Genomic DNA, 18,798 nt, shown 5'->3' with positions numbered 1-18,798 from the left:
ACCCAGCAGTATAGAACTGAGAAATATATACAGACATTCCTGGGCAAGTGTCCGACCTAAGAGAGAGGTTTCTTGAGCCTCTGTGTCTCCCTGGCTTGCTCAGTCTCAATTTCTTTGGCCTCTGGACTGGCCTGCGCAATGCCTGCATCACTCATGCCAACACGGCCTCTCCCAATGTAAACCTTCCCAATGCTATTCCTTATGCTACTTTGTGTCTTCGTCCCTGTCTCCCTGACTGATGCTGAACTCTCTCTATCTCTCCTCCACCTGCAACTCTCACTCTGAATCGATTTTATTGTTGCTACTGTATTGTTTCCTTCGAAACTGCTACTAATAAGTTATTGTAAAATACATTATCATTTGATAAGTTATTATAAGTTATGCGTTATAACTTATCAATAGATAAGTTATCGTATGATAAGTTTTTAGTAGATAGATAAGTTATTACTAATAAGTTCTTTAAAATACATTATTATTTGATAAGTTATTGTATAATAAGTTATCCAATATAACTTATTAATAGATAAGTTATCGTATGATAAATTATTAGTAGAAAAGATAAGTTATTGTAAAATAAGTTATCCGTTATAACTTATCAGTAGATAAGTTCTTAGTAGATAACTTATTTTATAATAAGTTATAATATATAACTTATCAATAGATAAGTTATTTAGTGATAACTTATCCACTAAAAACTTATCATACTATAACTTATATACTCATAAGTTATCTATTGATAACGTATCAGGACTCAGAAATTCAAGAGCATAGAATCTACTCGGAGTCTTCATGTCTAGTGATGTTGGTTGAAGGAAGAGATGATACCAGAGGGCCATTCGATCTTTAACAAAGCAATAAGGTTGGGTGGGTTTCCTGACCATATAGAATTATTTTGGGAAGATTTAAATATAAATTAGAGACTTGATTTCTGGGGAGTCCCTTTCAGATGTTCAGCCTGCCATAGAACATGACACTTAATCAAAAATTTTCCACGTCGCCCTGGTCATAAATCGCATGGAAGGAAGCATCAGGAGAAAACTCAATCAAAATTTTATGGGCGAAAGATGGGATCCACTTTCTCAGGTATGTCCATTTTATCCTCTCCTAATTGTTTATCTCCCATCGTATCTGGAAGTCCTCCTAAAAAGTCTGCTTCTTTTGATAATATTACTCGAAATCCAACCCCTCCATATAAGGATAATGTAAGGGACCATTCTTCCCCTAAATCAAATCCTCTGATCCATAGTATTTTACCCGAAAATTCTAGAAGGTCGGTCTCCCCTCTTGGTCAGATGGACATTAATCTTATGTGCAAACATCCCCCGGAGCCTCCGGCTGACATTGAAATTCCTCCCCCTAATCCCATTCCCCCTCCCTTTCATGATTTCCCCTTTGCTTCCCATATTACATATATCCCATCATCTTCCCCATCCCCAAAAAAAAAATTCCTTCCCTCTGAAAAAGGGAAGGAACCATGCATATCCGTCACTCCCCAAAACTCACCTGTCTCATCTCCTATAAATTTTGTGGGCAGTGACCTCGATTATCTTCTGAGTAAAAAGTCTCTTGAACTCCGTCCTCTTACAATTCACAAACCTGGGAAGCCATCTTCTCCCCTTATTAGTCCAAATTCCGCAAAGAACATTACTGTAAGGAGAAAGAATAACAGGGGTAGCAGACATTTCCGGGGCAGGAAGGACACATCTGGCATTGGGATCCGTGACCTCTCTCTTATTGATGTTCCCATCATCGACCTGTCTGAAAATGGGCCTCTTAGAGCAAGTATGCCCGAGCATGGACCATCATGACTTACATTCTTTCAATGAATATTAGGGGTCTTGGGGCAGACCAAAAATTCTTGGCCCTAAAGAATCTGTTTCACTCGGTCCATCCCAAAATTATCCTTATTCAGGAGACTATGCATAGTGCTCCTGATTCAATTTCCTATTTTAGAAGGATGTTTCCTTTATGGCATATTGTTGCTTCAGAGGCAAATGGTCAATCGGGGGGGCTGGCGGTACTTTGGGACCCTGACTGGATTAAGGCCAGGGCTTTTAAATGTTTTGCTAGCATCCTCATATCTGCAAGTTTCCATGGTTATGATGGCACTTTTAATATTTTGAATATTTATGCCCCATACAAGGATAGGTTCCCTTTCTGGGACAAATTACTGACATCAAAATTATTAGACATTGATTCTTTGATGATTGCGGGGGACCTGAATGTTACCTTAAATTCTGGTGAAGTATGGGGCAATAGTAGGAAAAAGGACCCACTTGCTGATCTTATAAAAAATGCGATGCTGCACCGAAATTTTGTTGATATTTGCCCTCCCCGGATACAACCTACTTGGGACAATGGCAGAATTGAAACTGCATATATTGCAAAAAGATTAGATCGATTTTTAATCCATGTTAGCATAATTGACCGTCTAGGTATGCCGATGTCAATCATTGAAAATTGTTTTATATCGGATCATAGGCCGATATCTCTTAGATGGAAGGAGCAGGGATCCAGGAAAGGTTATCCTTTCAAGTTTAACAGGACCTGGTTGGAGGATCCTGAATTTAATGATCTCATAAAAAAATCTTGGAATGATTTCCCACCTCTAGACCATATTTCTCCCACTATGTCTTTTATAGATAAACTTTCATCCATCAGGAAGATTGTTAAGGAGTGGCAATACAGGAAAAGGCAGCTCAACAGGAAGGCCCTTCGGGACATCCAAATGGAACTGGACAGGATCTCTGGTGTCTTGTTTGCACATACTTTTCCAGTTCATTTGCGATGCATTATAAAAGAACTAGAAATGAAAAAACAGAAGATTTTGGATATGGAAGAAGCTTCATGGAGACTGAAAAGTCGGGCTATTTGGCTAAAAGAAGGCGATAGAAACACTAAATTTTTTCACAGGTATGCAAATTCCAGACGTGAAAAAAATACTATATGGGGGATAAATGATGGGGAGGGGAACTATCTTCATTCACAGGAAGACATCTCAAATGAGGCTGTGAAATATTTTGAAAATCAATATAAAAGATCTAGGGATATTAGGATTGAGGACATTTTCTGGGGTATTGACCTTTACCCTCAAATGTTTGATGAAGTTTAAAATGGATGCCTTCTCAAACAAGTATCAGAGGAGGAACTCTTGGGGGTCATGAAATCCTTCAAAAAAGACAAGAGTCCGGGCCCAGATGGGTGGACGATTGAATTTTTTATTCATTTCTTTGACCTTATTAAAAATGACTTGCTGAGGATGGTCGAGGAATCTCGAATATCAGGTAATATTCATCAGCTTATATCTTCTACTCTTATAGCTCTCATTCCGAAAAAATTGGAAGTATCCTCCTTCCAGGATTTCAGGCCTATTTCACTCTGCAATATTTCCTTTAAAATTATTTCAAAAATCATTGCTGGAAGAATTAAAGACACTTTATCCAGATTTTTGACTAAGGACCAGCATGGTTTTCTTAAAGGAAGGAATATTCTGGATGCTGTTGCGAACACACAGGAAAGTCTGTTCACTATGCACACTAAAAAAAGTGAAGCAGTCATTCTGAAGATTGATCTTAGAAAGGCATATGACTGCCTTGACTGGGGTTTCATTAGATGTCTTCTTGCAAAAATTGGTTTAAATTCTCAATTGATAAATTGGATCATGGCCTGCGTGGAGAATGTAAATTATGCAATCATTATAAATGGTTTGCCTTCCACCTATTTCTTGGCTGCTAGAGGACTGCGCCAGGGCTGCTCTTTATCCCCTTTATTATTTATTTTGGCTATGGACTCTTTAAGCCTTCACATTAACAAGGCAGTCTCGGAATATAGGTGTCGACCTTTGAAGATCTGCAGGAATATTTTTATTTCCCACAATTTATTTGTGGATGACATCCTGATTTTTGGTATGCTATGCAAACTTACCTGGGAATGTTTTCATGATATATTGGATCGGTTTCAAAAAGCTACAGGTTTGCATATAAATGAATCAAAATCATCCTTTTATCATAGTGATGTTAATATGGAACTTATAGAATATCTATATTTTCTGTTTGGGATTGAGGCGAGGCCCATAAAGGAAGGTATGAAATACTTAGGTTTTCAATTAAAAGCAAAAGGATATTCTAAATCAGATTGGCAATGGATTCTGGACAGATATTATAAAAGGATTTCTGGGTGGGAATATAAATGTCTCTCTATGGCAGGTAGAGTTGTTCTATCTCAATCGGTCCTGGTTCAATTAGCTGTGTACTGGGCTCATCTATACTTTATACCTGCGAGCATTATTCATCAAATGAACAAAATGACTGCAAATTTTATATGGGGAGGTAATTCGGAGAAAAGAAAATATCATTTATCAAAATTATCTGATATTTCCTTACCAAAGAAGCTAGGAGGTTGGGGCATTCTGGATCTGAGGACATTTGGGAAGGCATTATTATGCAAGTCTCTTTGGAGGGGTATTTTCGGGGATGGACCATGGAGAAAAACTATAAAGAAAAAATATATGGCAAACAAAGATTTATCTTATTGGTTCAGGATGGGGAAGATTGGAACCGCTTATGGATCTGCTATCTGGATGAGTTTCCGCAAGGTCGAATCTTACTTCCTAAAAAACTTGGTCTGGAGCTTTCAAACAGGAAATAAGATCCTCATTGGGCTTGATCTGATCATGGGCGGGGGAGATGATATCAATATATCACAGATGCTTTTGAACTTCTTTTATAGGAAAGGGTACTTTACATGGAATAAGGTTATTGCGGCATGGCAGGGCCCCATCCCATCTTGGAAAGATGCCTCATCTATGGGGATGACAGGTGATTTGGCACTGCAGTGGGAGCAGATCAAATGCTGTTTGAGAAACAGTGGTTTTTGTCGTACAAAGGAAGATGATGTACTTATTTGGAAGGGCACAAGTGCAATGGAGCCTGTCAGAGTAAAGGATATCTATTCAAACCTTATAAGTATAAAAAGTGCTCAATCATTTCCCATCTTTCCAGTAATTCTATGGAAATCTGGATGTCCTTATAAAATCATCATTTTCTCATGGTTGGTATTCCATAATAAAAATCTGTCATGGGATAATTTACAAAAGAGGAATTGGTCTGGGCCTGGGTATTGTTATGCATGCAAATCGGCTGAAGAAAACAATTATCACATGTTTTTTCAATGTCCTATAACCCAGAAACTCTGGCGTGAACTTGCTGCATATTTTGGTTTCTCATATGTATCTCATTCCTCTATAAAAGAAGCTTTTGTTTGGTGGAGCTGTCAGAAAGAATCATGGAGGCCAATCATTTTGCTAGTTCTCTGGTTTATATGGAAATGGAGGAATAATATTATATTTCAGGACAGAAAGGAAAATTTCATGGTTGTATTTGATAACATTATTTCCCTCTTCAACACTATCCTAGCAAAAGCTTCTCAGCGTATTAAGTCAAATCAATCAGAACGATCTCCAGAACTTATGGTTTTCCCAAGAGCATATTTTGACGGGGCAGCTCAAAATGACATATGCGGATGTGGGGTCCATATTATTATGGAGAATGACCTGCAATATCAAATTTTCTGGAATGGGGGAAAGGGTACCAATAATAAAGCAGAGGCTATGGCACTGGCAGGACTTCTTACTATCAGCCATTTTCTAAACATTCAGTCCCTTTTGATTTGCGGAGACTCCAAAATTATTATTGATCATGTCTCAGGGAAGAATCATATCAAAAAACAACATCTTGTTGGTTGGATGAATAGAATCATGTCTCTATGGGGGTGGATGGAGGGCTACTCAATTCAGCATATCTACAGAGCTCAAAATTCCCAAGCTGATATATTATCCAAGAAAGGTCTACTCTCACAAAAGGGTTTCTGGAATATGGATGTAATTTTTGGAGCAGAAACTTTCTCCATTCAAGAATTCTCTCTCCCTGGTACATAACCTCAAATTTTCTTTGCAGATTCCCAGGTATGTCTTTCCTGCTTACTGTATTTTGGTTTTTTGCATAGGCCACTGTTATCCTCCTTGGTGGTTGAAATGATCCTTTTTGCTCCACTGGATAATGCTGGATCTGTCTATCTAGGTTGTTTTGTCTCCCTCACAAGCATCCTACTGTCTATTCGTCTACTATGGGGATATATTTTGGCCAACCGACTTTTCTGGAATTGATATTGTTCAGATTTTGATCTGATCTATATTACAAGCTATACATGATGTAATATATTTTGTCCTTTATATATCTTATATAATACTATCAAGCTTTTTTTGCTCTGAAAAAAGGAAAAAGAAAGTGGGTAGAATTCAAGCTTTCCAACAATCCTTGCAGCTACTTCCACGCCGCATTTCTACAAGCCGAGTCCACCCCATGAGTTGCATGAAAAACAATCCAATTTAATGTTGTTAATTCAATGTTGTCATGCCATAGAAGAATAAAATAGCATTTGATTGAATGCTACCATGAAGTTGCTATGTGATTTGGATGGATGATTTTATTTATTTTTCCCAATGAATATAGTTGCTAGTACTAATATAGCTGGTGATATTTCCATAAACAATTATGATCGCCTCATTGTGTATTATGTTCATACAAAATTTTGGCTCATTTGCAAGTTTCCCATACCTGAGTACAATCTGTTGCTATGTTCTCTTTGGCTTGCGCTCCATCATCCCATTGTCCTGACAATTTTGAGATCAACTGTGCGAGCCTTGTTCTGGTAATACTTGGTCCCTCCATGGTAGAGTTTAGAAGCACGCCGCCTCCTGCTCGATGCCGAAGTTCACCCTTTCGCTGTTAGCACTTACTGAGAGTAGAGATTCATGAACCCCCGAGCTATATCATTTTAAAGCGTCTGGCCACTAACTCAACCCACTGCTCAGTTGTTTATTAATTAGGAACTAAAAAAACTTAGCTCTCTCCATTGAGCCAGCAGAGTTTCGACAGTTTGGGTTTAACTTTAAAAAAATTCCACGAATCCAAACAATCAATTTAATTGTAGTAAGATGTAACGATGTTCGGCATATTAGCGCAGTCTCATAAATTGGACTAAGTAATTTTTTTATGTTAAAAGTAGTAAATATTTTTGGAGTAAGTAATTTTCATTATTTTGATGAAAAGTATTTATTTTAATTCACAATCTTTAAAGTGTAATTCAGAGTTGAGAGTAAGTGTGTGGTTTTGGTTACTACAATAATAGAGCAGAATTTTAGTAATAATTTAGATTTTTAATTTGTTTTATATTTTAGGTGGACATTTCATTTCTAACTTTAAGGATAGCTTTGTTGGTCGAGTTCCTATTGCTAAGTACCTTGCCAATTGTGAGGTTACAGGGTCAAATCTCCTCAACACACTTGGGGTTAGCCAATTGGGAAGTCACAAGGTCAAATCCCCTCGACACCCTTGGGGTTTCGCTGACATATTAAGCCAGTGGGTAGATCCCTTCGGGTGGATCTTCCCGGATTATTGGTCATGGATGTAGCCGTCATTCAGTAATCGTAAACCACAATTGAAAAAAAATAAAACATTTTAGGTTTACATTCCACCAATCATCATAGCCCAAAAAGCTTATTCATTAATATCAAGGAGTGTTGAGAGCAAGAAGAAGTAGCCTTTAGTGACTATTAATAAATTAAAGGAATCAAAGTACCCATTAAGAAATAATATAAATTAAAAAGTAGTTGTTAAAGGTAAAAGGTTAAAGAGCAGTCATTCAGTGATGATAAACCATAATTGAAAAAAAAAAGACATTTTAGGTGGACATTCCACCAATCATCATGGACCAAAAAGCTTATTCATTAATATCAAAGAGTGCTGAGAGCAAGAAGAAGTAGCCTTTAATGAATATTAATAAATTAAAGAAATCAAAGTACCCATTAAGAAATAATATAAATTAAAAAGGTAAGTGTTAAAGGTAAAAGGTTAAGGAACAAAATCAAAAGGTTAAGTGACCAAGTCAAAAGGGTTTACCATTAAGAGAGTCAATGTAGGAGAGTTTAACAAACAAACAAAAATTTTCAATTAATACCCTTCACAGAGCCAATTTGGGAGATCTTAACCAAAAATTAACATTTATATAATACACTTGAAAGAGCCAAAGTAAGAGTGCTTAACCAAAAATTAATATTCAATTAATACCCTTGAGAGAGTAAATGTAGGAGACATTAACCAAAAATTAATATTCAATTAATACCTTTGAGAAAATCAATGTAGGAGACTTTAAAAAAATAGTATTCAATTAATACCCTTCTCTTGAGAAAGCCAACTAGGAGAATTAACAAGAAAATATATTTTAAAAGTTAGATTTTAACTAAAAATGAAAGACTTTGATATATTTTAGATTTATTAAATTTAACAAAACTATTTTTAATCAAAATCTTTAAAATTTGGATTAATGATGATGATGATGATGGTTAACGTCTGCTGAGACCAAATTTTGGTCTATCGGACCTAAAGAAACATATTATTTATTTTGATTTAAGATTTTATTCCTATGTTCAAAAAGATTGGAGAGAAGCCCCCCAACCTCACTATAACTTTGACATTGTAAAAGGCTAGGAAGGTCAGTATTGTGACAAAGATTATGAAACTGAAATCTAATGTGATTGTACGCGGGGCACTCTAAGAGGAAGTGGTTTTCATCCTCGATGTTCCTATTCTCACATAGATGGCAGATCCTTTCCATCCATGGCGTTTTAGGAACTGCCCAATGACCTGTTTCACTATGGAGCTCATGAGAATTCGTTCTAATCTTTGCTATATTAATTTTCTTCTTTGAGCTAGTTAAAATAGAGAGATACTTTTGATCTTCTAGGGTGGGGTTGATGACCTTCTTATAATAACTTAATTTTCTTTTAGCCGCTAAATCTTTCTCACACCACATTTTTTCTTTGAACTTAGAAGTAACAATATCTTTAATGTTATTAATGTTTTGCAATGCATCATTCTCATTGATCTCCCAATAGTTTAACGAGGCCCTCGTGTCTTTATACCACCCCCATTTGAGCCTTAGGTGGTTTTGGCTGGAATTTAAAGCTAGCTTAGGAAGTCTATGATCTCCTAATATTAATATTAATAATTAATATTAACATTGCTATTGATTCTTAATCATTTATTCTAGTTAGAGTTAAAATTAATTCAAATCATTAGTCTAAAGTAAAATTAATTCTGAATTAAAATTAATCATAAATTAATAATGATTAATTGAAATAAATATTTTTACTTTAATCTTAATTAAAAAATTGAAATATTTAAATTTTCTGGATTAATATTAATAAGATTAAAAAAATGGGATTAATATTAATATTAACATTATTAATAATTGTCAATAGTCTTAATAGAATTCTAAATTAAAATTAATAAAATTAATTTTAATTAAAAAATAATTAAAATCAAAATTATAAAATTTGGATTAATATTAATATTAATATTATTAATAATTAATATGGTTTTTGGTCAAGTAAGAGTGCATCCTTCAATTAACCGAACAAATATGTTAGGCCCCTATACTACTAGTGTAACCCCTTATTGTTATTAGTACAACCCCCTTATTATATTGATGTACGCATGTAGTGCCCATATTGTTACTATTGTGCCGCATAGAAGCCAACTATTGTTATTATTGTGCCCTTACATTCTTATTGTTATGTCGGATCTGATTATATTATGACCCCTTAAACTCCTATATATAGAAAGAAGGTCTTTTCATTTGTATCATCAAAGAATCATTCATTTGTGTAATGTAAAGGAGGTTGCCCCTTCGAAGAGGCTAAATTCTAAGGCGTTGATCTATCTTTTCTATCTTTTTGTGAACTGGTTTCATAACAAAATATTACATATGGTACATGTCTTTACAAGTATAAAGACCAACAAAATACAAACCGGTGTAAGAATAAACATACAATCGGGACAACCGACCCCATAACCTTACAATCATACCCACCAAAGCCCCCTGGGCAAAACCTAAAAGAAAAAATTGCCGAACTCTCCGCAATTCTTCTCCTTCAAATCTTATTGCTCAAACTCCCCAAAACTTAACCCTCAAACCCCACTGTCGATCAAACTTTCCATCGGACGGTTGACAAATCTCCAATCTGTCAAGATCCACCATCTATATTCCTTCCATCGGATGGTAGATAATCACTCCAATCACCTGAGTTGCACGGTGATTTTGCACCGTTGATCAAAACCCATTTGATCAGACGGTCCACAAGTCATCGCTGCAGAAACTTACTCAGAAAATACCCGCTTTTTCGAACCCGATATAGAATAAAACCATGGTCTAAAAAGTTATCAGGTCTACTCAACCCCTTAACTACCGAACAGATTGAAGCCTGATATCCATTCAATATCGAAGGCCAATAAAGTCAATGGTCTAGGCACACTTTTTAACCCAACCTCCACTCCCACCGAGCACGATGTTTATGCTATGGCGTAAGCAATGACTATGGGATCGGACGGTTGAAAATTTCTCCAATCTACCGAGATCCACCGTCTATCTTTCCTTCCATCAGACGGTAGATAATCACTCCGATCAACCAAGGTGCACGGTGATTCTACACCGTTGATCAAAACCCATTTGATCAGACGGTCCACAAGTCATCGCAACAGAAACTTACAAGGTATTTACCCGCTTTGACAGACCCGATATAGATTAAAACCTTGGTCTAAAAAGATATCGGGTCTGCTCCACCCCTTAACTTCTGATCAAATTGAAGCCCGATATCCATTCGATATCAAAGGCCAACAGAGTCTATGGTCTGTGGCCCATCAAAAAGCACACTATTTATCCCATCCTCCAATCCCACCAAACATGTTGTTTATGCTATGGCATAAGCATTTACTATGGGATCTACAGTTAGGATTCGCTCCGGCACTTCAATCAGGCTCAGGACTTCTGCTCTTTCCCACTCCCGCTGGTCTTCCTCTTGCTCATTATTCATGATCTGGAAGCACTCTATATCTTTGGCCACCTATCTATGACAATATTCCCGCAGTTTACCAGAGGGTATAGACTCCCAGTCATACCAGATATAACTCTCCTTGCATATCACGCCTTCATTCGCCAGACAATCAGCTAACATATTGGCTTTTCTGCGCACATGAACAAAATTGACTGTTCTCAGGGTTCGCAAGTGGGAGTGAATGCACTGAAATACCTACGAGAGCCTCCAATGTTTTGACACTTTTCCAGGTGTCATTCCATTGCACATTTTCTTAGCCGCATTAATGACCAATTCTGAGTCAGCTTCTATGTTGGTGTTGTGTAAATTTAACTCAATCAATATTTTCAAGCTCTTTTCTAAGGCCATGAGCTCCGCCATATTATTAGTAGCAGTCCCCAAATGACTGTGGAAGATATCCTTTATGCTCCCCTCCTCATCTCTTATGACACCTCCAAATCTAGCCATCCTTGGGTTGCCCTTAGAGGCCCCGTCTATATTTATTTTCAAAAAACCATGAGGAGGAGGCTGCCAAATATCTTTACTAGCAGTTGTTTTGCTCACACCCTTAACTGCGCCAAGGAGAACCAGAGAATTTAGACACAAATGCCTCAGAATATAAGCCTCCTGGGCCGAAGTGGGGTCCTCAGGAATTTTCCACATAAGGGCTCCAACTGTATCTTTGATTTGTCGTAGAATTTGGCCAATGATATTCTGGGTTGAGCCAGTTTTGTTCTTGAAAATCCTGCCATTGCGTTCTTTCTAGACATCCCAGATAATAAAGCCTAGAACTAGAGTCCAAGCCTTGTTAATGATTTCATTACCTGAGAAGTCTTTCCTCCAATTCTTCAATGTGTTGGTGATGTTGAGTCTGTCTCTGTCAGTTTGCCTGAAGACTGAAGCCGCCCAATCCCACAAGGTAGAGGTAAAGGGGCAGTGGTTTAGTAAATGCTCCATCGTTTCTTCCTATAATCCACATAGATGGCATTTGGATGGGCCAACAAAACCTCTTTTCAGAAGATTCTCCCAAGTGAGAATCTTCTTTTAGTGAACTAACCACATAAATAACTTGACTTTCATCCATTGCGGGTTCCTCCAAAGGTTATTCCAAACCTGGTCAGGGTTTGGATAATCAAAACCTTGGGCCTTGCGTTTGGCTTCTTTGAGGTTAAAAGTGCCTTCAGTGTTTCGGCCCCATCTCAGTTGGTCAGACGAGGAAGACACTAAAATCTTCCTCTTTTCCAAGTCTAGAGCCAGGGAATCCGCCTGAGCTTTCAAAGGACTCTCTTCACTGTAACCAAGATTCTTCCACATTCGCCATTTGCCATTATCTCTTACCTGATCCCAGAAGTCCCTTACCCTGAGTAGACCTTTGTTATCAGTGTCATTCTTGAGAGCGGTTAGTTCTTCTTTAAACAAATTTGGTTCATGCTGCCAGTTATCCTCCCAAAACCGAGCAAGGTTCCCAGCTCTAATCTCCCAGAAACTATGTTGCTGGACAATGCCTCTATTCTCCCAAGCAAGGTTCCAAATGTGGGAACCCTTGATGTGCCCTGACATTCTGATATGATCCCTCTCCTACCAATTCTTTGCATATTTCTAATTCCAAAGCTTTTCCCAAGGGTTTGTCAATTCCTTTAGTCATCTCCACCAAGGTTTTGCTCCCGAAATTCTGCTGAGGATTTCAGGGTCATGAAGCCCCAAACCTCCATGGGCCTTAGGTTTTCAGAGCTTGTCCCAAGCTACCCACACCCATTTCTTTTTCTCTTCCCCTTTACCCCAAATAAAATCTCATTGAATACTCCTAATTTGTTGTATAGCACCTTTGGGAGCAGGGAGGGCTGAAAACATGAAAATAGGTATAGCCTGTAGAATAGGCTTTGTAAGCACAAGAAACCCCTTCAAGTTCAAAGATCTACATGTCCATTTCCAGACTTTATCCTGAAGTTTATTGGTGACCGGTTCCCACACTCCCTTACTCAGAGATTTGTCAGTAAGAGGCATTCCAAGGTACTTGGAAGGTAACTGAGCTCTTTAAAACCCTAGAATTTTGGTGAGGTTCCTCTGAATAGCAATGTCAGTATTGAAAAAGAAAACTTTTGATTTTTCAAGGCTTATCTCTGTACCAGCCGTGTTATCAGGAGAACTAGTGTCCATTCAGAGCTGCTAGTCCCACTAAGACGGGTATCTATCTTAGAAACAAACAAACTAAAGTTAATTGTGTTTTCCTTTATGAGAGATAGATGAGAGAGAAGCAGAGAGTACCAACCTCAGTCTTTCGCTTGGCTCCTTGCTTGTTTTCTCCCTCCTTTGACAGAGCTTCGCCACTCTTTCCTCACTTGTCCCACTTCAAAGAACACCTGTAGAGTCAAAGCAACATAATACCATCAAAGCATAGAAATCTATAACCATAAACAATATAGGATCAAATGTCTATTAACCATACAAATGCATACACCAATACAAGATTCAGAAAGATACAAGAATATGGAGGAAAACTCAAATAGCTTTATTAATAGAAGTAGTAGAAGAGAGGATTACAACCCAGTGGTCTGACCCAGCGCCATCCTCCTAGCATGAAAGCCCTCTTCACCTCATGAAAAGCTAGATCACCCCACACTACAATGTTTCACAGAGAAACCAACATCACTTCCTTACAAAAATACAAAATTCCAGCCTCTGAATCTCTAAGATGAGGGATCCATATATAGATATTTGCAGGTGGGTGAGTCAACTTCTGGGATTTTGATTAGTGTCATTTGTCTGATATTTCTTGGTTCCACTTGGAGATTTCATGATCTCTTACTCATCCTTGGGCGAATTCAGAGAGGCAAGTGTCAAATGAGCAGTTTCTAGAAGATTCTTTGAGTTTCCACCTAGCAAACTACCTCTGCCATTTGTCTACTCTCACCCATCGCACCCTACAGAAGGGCTTTTCAGTATGCATCGCACCCCCCGTGTGCAATAGGTGAGATGCATCACACCCCGACCGTGGAGCAGGTGAGATGGTCCAGTTTTGACCAGTTTTGAGTAGTTTTTCAGGGAGGACTTCTGGGAAATGATGTAATCAGTTGACCTTGTTCTTTTAGGGTATGAAACAACACTTTTATGGGTTTATAAGCCCTTGGTTTATGGAAATATGTGATTGGGGTTGCAGTTCCCAAATATGTCTATAACAGTTTCCCCCTAAAGCATAAGGTTGTAAATATTCTGATGTCGGGTGAAATGCTTTATCATGAGGATCCGAGGTTTTTCGAACTGGAAGGTGACCTATAATAAGATACAATACAATACATTATCTTCATAATATTTTCATGATCTAGCTGAGGTGGGCATTCCCATGCTCAGATTTATAAATTCATTTTCATGTACATAGGACAAACAAACGTTTGTGTGGCAGACTGATTATTCTGGTAGAGCCATCATCCTTTGGCTTGGATGGTTATCTATGCAGCTATGATGTACATTTGATGTCTTTATTTTTCTTGAATATATCGCAGCCTGGATGGATGAAATTAGATCCAGGTCTTCAAACTCGTTCAATCTTCACCCGAAGTACAAGTCGATCCATGTGAAAAGATGTTCTGATGTCGAACATGGAAAGACATTTCCTGATTACCAGCCAATGATGTAAGTTGTTAACAGGCGTGAGAGGAATCACCAATAATGATGATGACCCTCAAGGTACTGCAGTACAATTCACGTGGTGTGAATACATGATTCGATGTTGAAAACCACGTAAAACCTTTCGGTCAAAGGCCATTGATGTAAACCTGTCGCCGAAAGTGAGAAACTTGCCATTGAGGCATGCAAGCTTCAAAGTACTGAAAGGGTTGTTCCTAAGTTGACTTCTTGGATAATGAGCTGATGTCGACAAGAAGTGACCCGTCGTAGGAGGGCCTTAATGAATCCCACATCTAAGACACGGAACGGAGCAAATGATTTTGTGGAGGTGAAAACAATTTGATGATACAAGGTTCAGGGTGGTGGTCATGAAAGAATGGAGCATGAAGGTATTGTAGCGGATGAGGCGTAAGCTGGGTTGGTGAATTCTCTGAGCGAATTCTCTTGAACATATCGACGACACTGACAATGGATTGGTTGTGTTAACCCCAAAAATGGATGGTATGGAGGACCAATGGTGATATGACCGGTGAACGGAATAACCCAACTCGACTCAATCATGGTGATGGAGTGAAAGTGTCATGTTCAAGAGCGACCTGCTACCAATAAAGTTCTTCAAGTTTTCTTCCCAATTTTTCCCTGGTCATTTCTAACCAGTACCTCTTTATTTTTGTCAAGATTGAGGAGGATAACATATGCTTGTTCTATAATTTGCCCTTCGGGCAAACCTGTCACTATGTTTTAGCGAGCCTAGCGACAGTGAAACTCGCTCTTGTCTGTAATGGACAAGTTCGTCGCTATTGTTTTAACGAGTTTAACGACAAAGATAACTTGGTCCTTTTCAGTTTTAGAGAGTCTGAAAAGAGACGAAAAGGAAACTCCAGTAATCCTTTTTCGTGATATAATCCCTTAAGTCTGAAAAATTATAAAATAATACAAAAGGGATGACTTTTCCGATCACTTTAACAAGCCAAAAAAGAAAAGCGCTCGATATTTTTGTGTAATGATCCCTCAAGTCCAAAAATATTAAAATATAGAGGAGGGATGGCACTTCCAATCACTTTAACGAGCTGGAGAGGCCAATTGCTCGGCAATCTTTTTATATTTTACGAGTCTAAAAAGAGCTTAAAAGAGATTCGTCTTTGAGAAACGAGTGATATTTTCGGGTAGCAGCTGGTTCCAGGTAAGGTTGGAACTTTTCAATCACGGCAGTGTAAAGAAGATGGCTAACAGAATCACTCATCGTAGTTGTTCCTCAAAAGGGTAAACAATCAAGTGGAGTCGTATGATCGGCTAAAAAGTGGAGGTGATGGTAAGAACACGACCAAGGCTCAAAAGCTAATAGTAATGCGATCACAAAGGTTATTTACTGAAAGTTATTTACTGAAAGTGGGTTCATTTTTTAATGAGCTTGAACTCTGGGGGAACATATGCTCATAACTAGGTTTATTTTTTAACGAGCTTGAACTTTGCGGAAACATTGCTCGTGCCAGTCATATAATAAGGATGTCTCTCATTAGTAGGTTCATTTTTTAGGGAGCTTGCCCCATGCGCAACTTTGCTCCAGAGCCTTTTGTATGTAAGCTAGGAACGACCAACTACTGTCCTAGGGGTTAAAGAACTACTGAGGTTAGGTAGGATAGCTTCTCGACGGGAAACCTTTCCTTTACTTTTTTGTTTCCGTCAATCTCGACAAAGGTGAATGGTTGACTATACCAATCACCTAACTTAAGCAGTTGAAGTTAGTAAAAACTATGGGGTTAGAGTTACGCTAGTCGCTTTTCACTTGCATACAAAGGGTTTGCATGCCCCCAGGTATAAAGAGAAGTAGAGTTTCCAGGTTACCATATGGAAGTTCTTGCATTAAAGCAATGTTGTTTTTTCCGCATTTGTAGACAAAACACTTCCTTGGCTCTGTCCATCGAAATAGACAAAGGTGAATGGTACATGCTTCCACTCACATAACCTTTGACGAGGGAATCCTTTTCCAGTCTAATCCCATTTTCCTAAATGGACGGGTGTGTCAGACTAGTCATATATCCTACACGAAAACCTACATTATATCTGGGGTTTTCCTGTCGAAGCAGACTAGGGTGCATGCCCCTTAGGTTTAGTCACATTCACCGAATCACTCACGCTCATTAGGTGGACGGAATAGAGGTTGATGAGACATTCCTTATGCAAAAAGACCAGTTAGGGATGGCATTTGACTAGTAGCCATGTTTGAACCGGGGAATGAAAGCTAGTCAATGAGCTGGACCATTCTGCCTTCATACAGGAAACACATCACTCGAAAGAGAGAGGAAACAATAGCTCCCATGCTGTAAATGTAGTCACACCCAAGAGTAGATTGTAATCTAGAGGACCTTGGACTATCATCACGTTTAGATGAACGGTTTTCCTTCTCAAAGTTATAGGCAAATTTGGAAGGATCCCTAACGGTCGACTAGTTCCTTTATTAAAGCCTGACAGATTTCGAATCTCAGGTAGAAGCGATGGCGAACCAAGTGCTTTCCAAGCAGTTAATGAAAGGATACTCACGAAAGCCCCTTCATCTATGATAGTACCAGCCATGATCATTCTGTAAGCTTGTACTATGATTTAGAATGGTACATTAGATGGTAAGCGGGGTCTCCCTAGTAGATTCCAATCGAAGGAAACGACTAGATTTCTTGGAGGAGGGACCGAATAAACGGCCGGATGAATCTCTGACGAACTTCCTTCCTGCGGTAAAGGAACAGGTAGATTGCCCCCATGTTCATCGGATTCTGTGTTAACAAAAAGAATTTGAATGGTGTCGTTCTCATTCTCTTTGGTGACTGTATCATCTGAAGGTGGACCTTTTGAAGACAAGACTGGGTCGACTGCCGTCTTGACCTATTGACTTTGGTCCGGTGTGGACTCAGAGGGTTTATCTTCAATGATAGGTGCTTCAATCGACAAAAAAGGTGTGTTAGTCGAATTTTCAACTAGCAATGGACTCGGCAAGAGTTTCTTGTATCCAGAGGAAGTCCCTGCGGTGAAGCAGGATGGTTATCCAAGACTCTTTTAGCTTCGTCTAGGAAAGGACAACAGTGGAGGGCATGATCGCCTTCACACAGTCTAAAAGGAAATTTAGATCTTCCTTTCTGTCCCTTGATTTCATTTTCACTAGTTTATGGTGTGCTCTCAACATGATCGTCAGAGGTTGAAGACACCAGATTGTGCAAAGGGGGAGACCAGTCCCTTAAGATCCGCGGGATGCAAGGACAATCTTGATGTCAGTGGTCTCCTTTGCAAATGACACATGGAGATTTAGGTTTGGAGGGTGCAGTGTGTGGATTTTCGCTAGACGATGCATGGTTGCCCCCTTTTGCTATTGGCTTCTTCTTCTTCTTCTCCTTCCCTTTCTTATTATTCTCAGTTACTTGGTTTTTAACGCTACTAGCTTCACCAAGCAAAGAGGAAGAAGGAGAGGGAGAAACAAACGAAGTAGAAGGTGGGGGAGTGACTTTAGTATCATCTGGTTGCTGATTTGATTGCTAAGGAATTACAATGTTTTGGACGACATAGGTTGAGAAAAGCCATACTGGCAGGCCAATTATGAGTCTTGGAAGGGACAATGTAGCCATATGTGGAGCACCAACATCTCCCCAAGAAGAGAAAGGACTAGGATTCCCCCCAAGGGGAAATCCTTGATTGGTGGACTCCATTTTCTCAACCTAAGACCAACGAGGGAACAATGATGTTATTCTGATTAAAATAAATTTTATGACGCTTTGACACAACTTGCTTTTTCAATTTTAAGGAGTCGAGAAAAAGCTAAAGATGACTCTAGTCGCCTTCGATTTTTAATGAGCTTGAAGTGACAAGTGCTCAGATGGACTTTTTCTTTTAAGGAGTCTAAAAAGGAACGAAATTGACTACTCTAGAAATCTAGATGGAGGGATTACCAAACCAATCGTAAAACTGCAGAATACTTTTTACGTACAGCAGTCAATCTTCCCGAATGTTGTGTTCAGTGCATTGCAATCGATAGGGCGGCAAACATAGCTTCCTAAGGATAAAGGATATAGCCTATTGTGGTCTCCCAATATATACTCGACGGTATGTGGGAGCACAAGTCCATACTAGCACTTGTCGTATCAAAGAGGAGGAATCACCCAACCTACGATGAAAATGATAGTTACCAGGCTTTACGACGCCGGAATACATCTCTAGCTTAGACTTCTAGATGTTGTGCGTTAGGTTCCAAAGCGTTTTTA

General features: G+C 38.7%; 1 protein-coding gene across 1 annotated transcript; it reads left to right on the top strand.

The window, feature by feature from the left end:
• The first annotated feature begins 1,918 nt into the window (after positions 1–1,918).
• Positions 1,919–3,112, top strand: LOC149199070 (uncharacterized). Its single transcript, XM_089400454.1, has one exon. The coding sequence runs from the start codon at positions 1,919–1,921 to the stop codon at positions 3,110–3,112; it is 1,194 nt and encodes a 397-aa protein (XP_089256580.1).
• The last annotated feature ends 15,686 nt before the right edge of the window (positions 3,113–18,798 follow it).

The sequence above is a fragment of the Pinus tabuliformis genome, chromosome 2_1 (genome assembly GCF_031772625.1).
Source record: "Pinus tabuliformis cultivar Carrire ecotype Pingquan chromosome 2_1, CPIR1, whole genome shotgun sequence".
NCBI lineage: Eukaryota > Viridiplantae > Streptophyta > Pinopsida > Pinales > Pinaceae > Pinus > Pinus tabuliformis.
The sequence above is the reverse complement of the archived record's forward strand: the minus strand, read 5'-3'. Positions and strand labels throughout refer to the sequence as shown.

Bases quoted from the DNA above. Each gene is read 5' to 3' on its own strand.
- LOC149199070 (XM_089400454.1), top strand. From the start codon at position 1,919: ATGCATAGTGCTCCTGATTCAATTTCCTATTTTAGAAGGATGTTTCCT.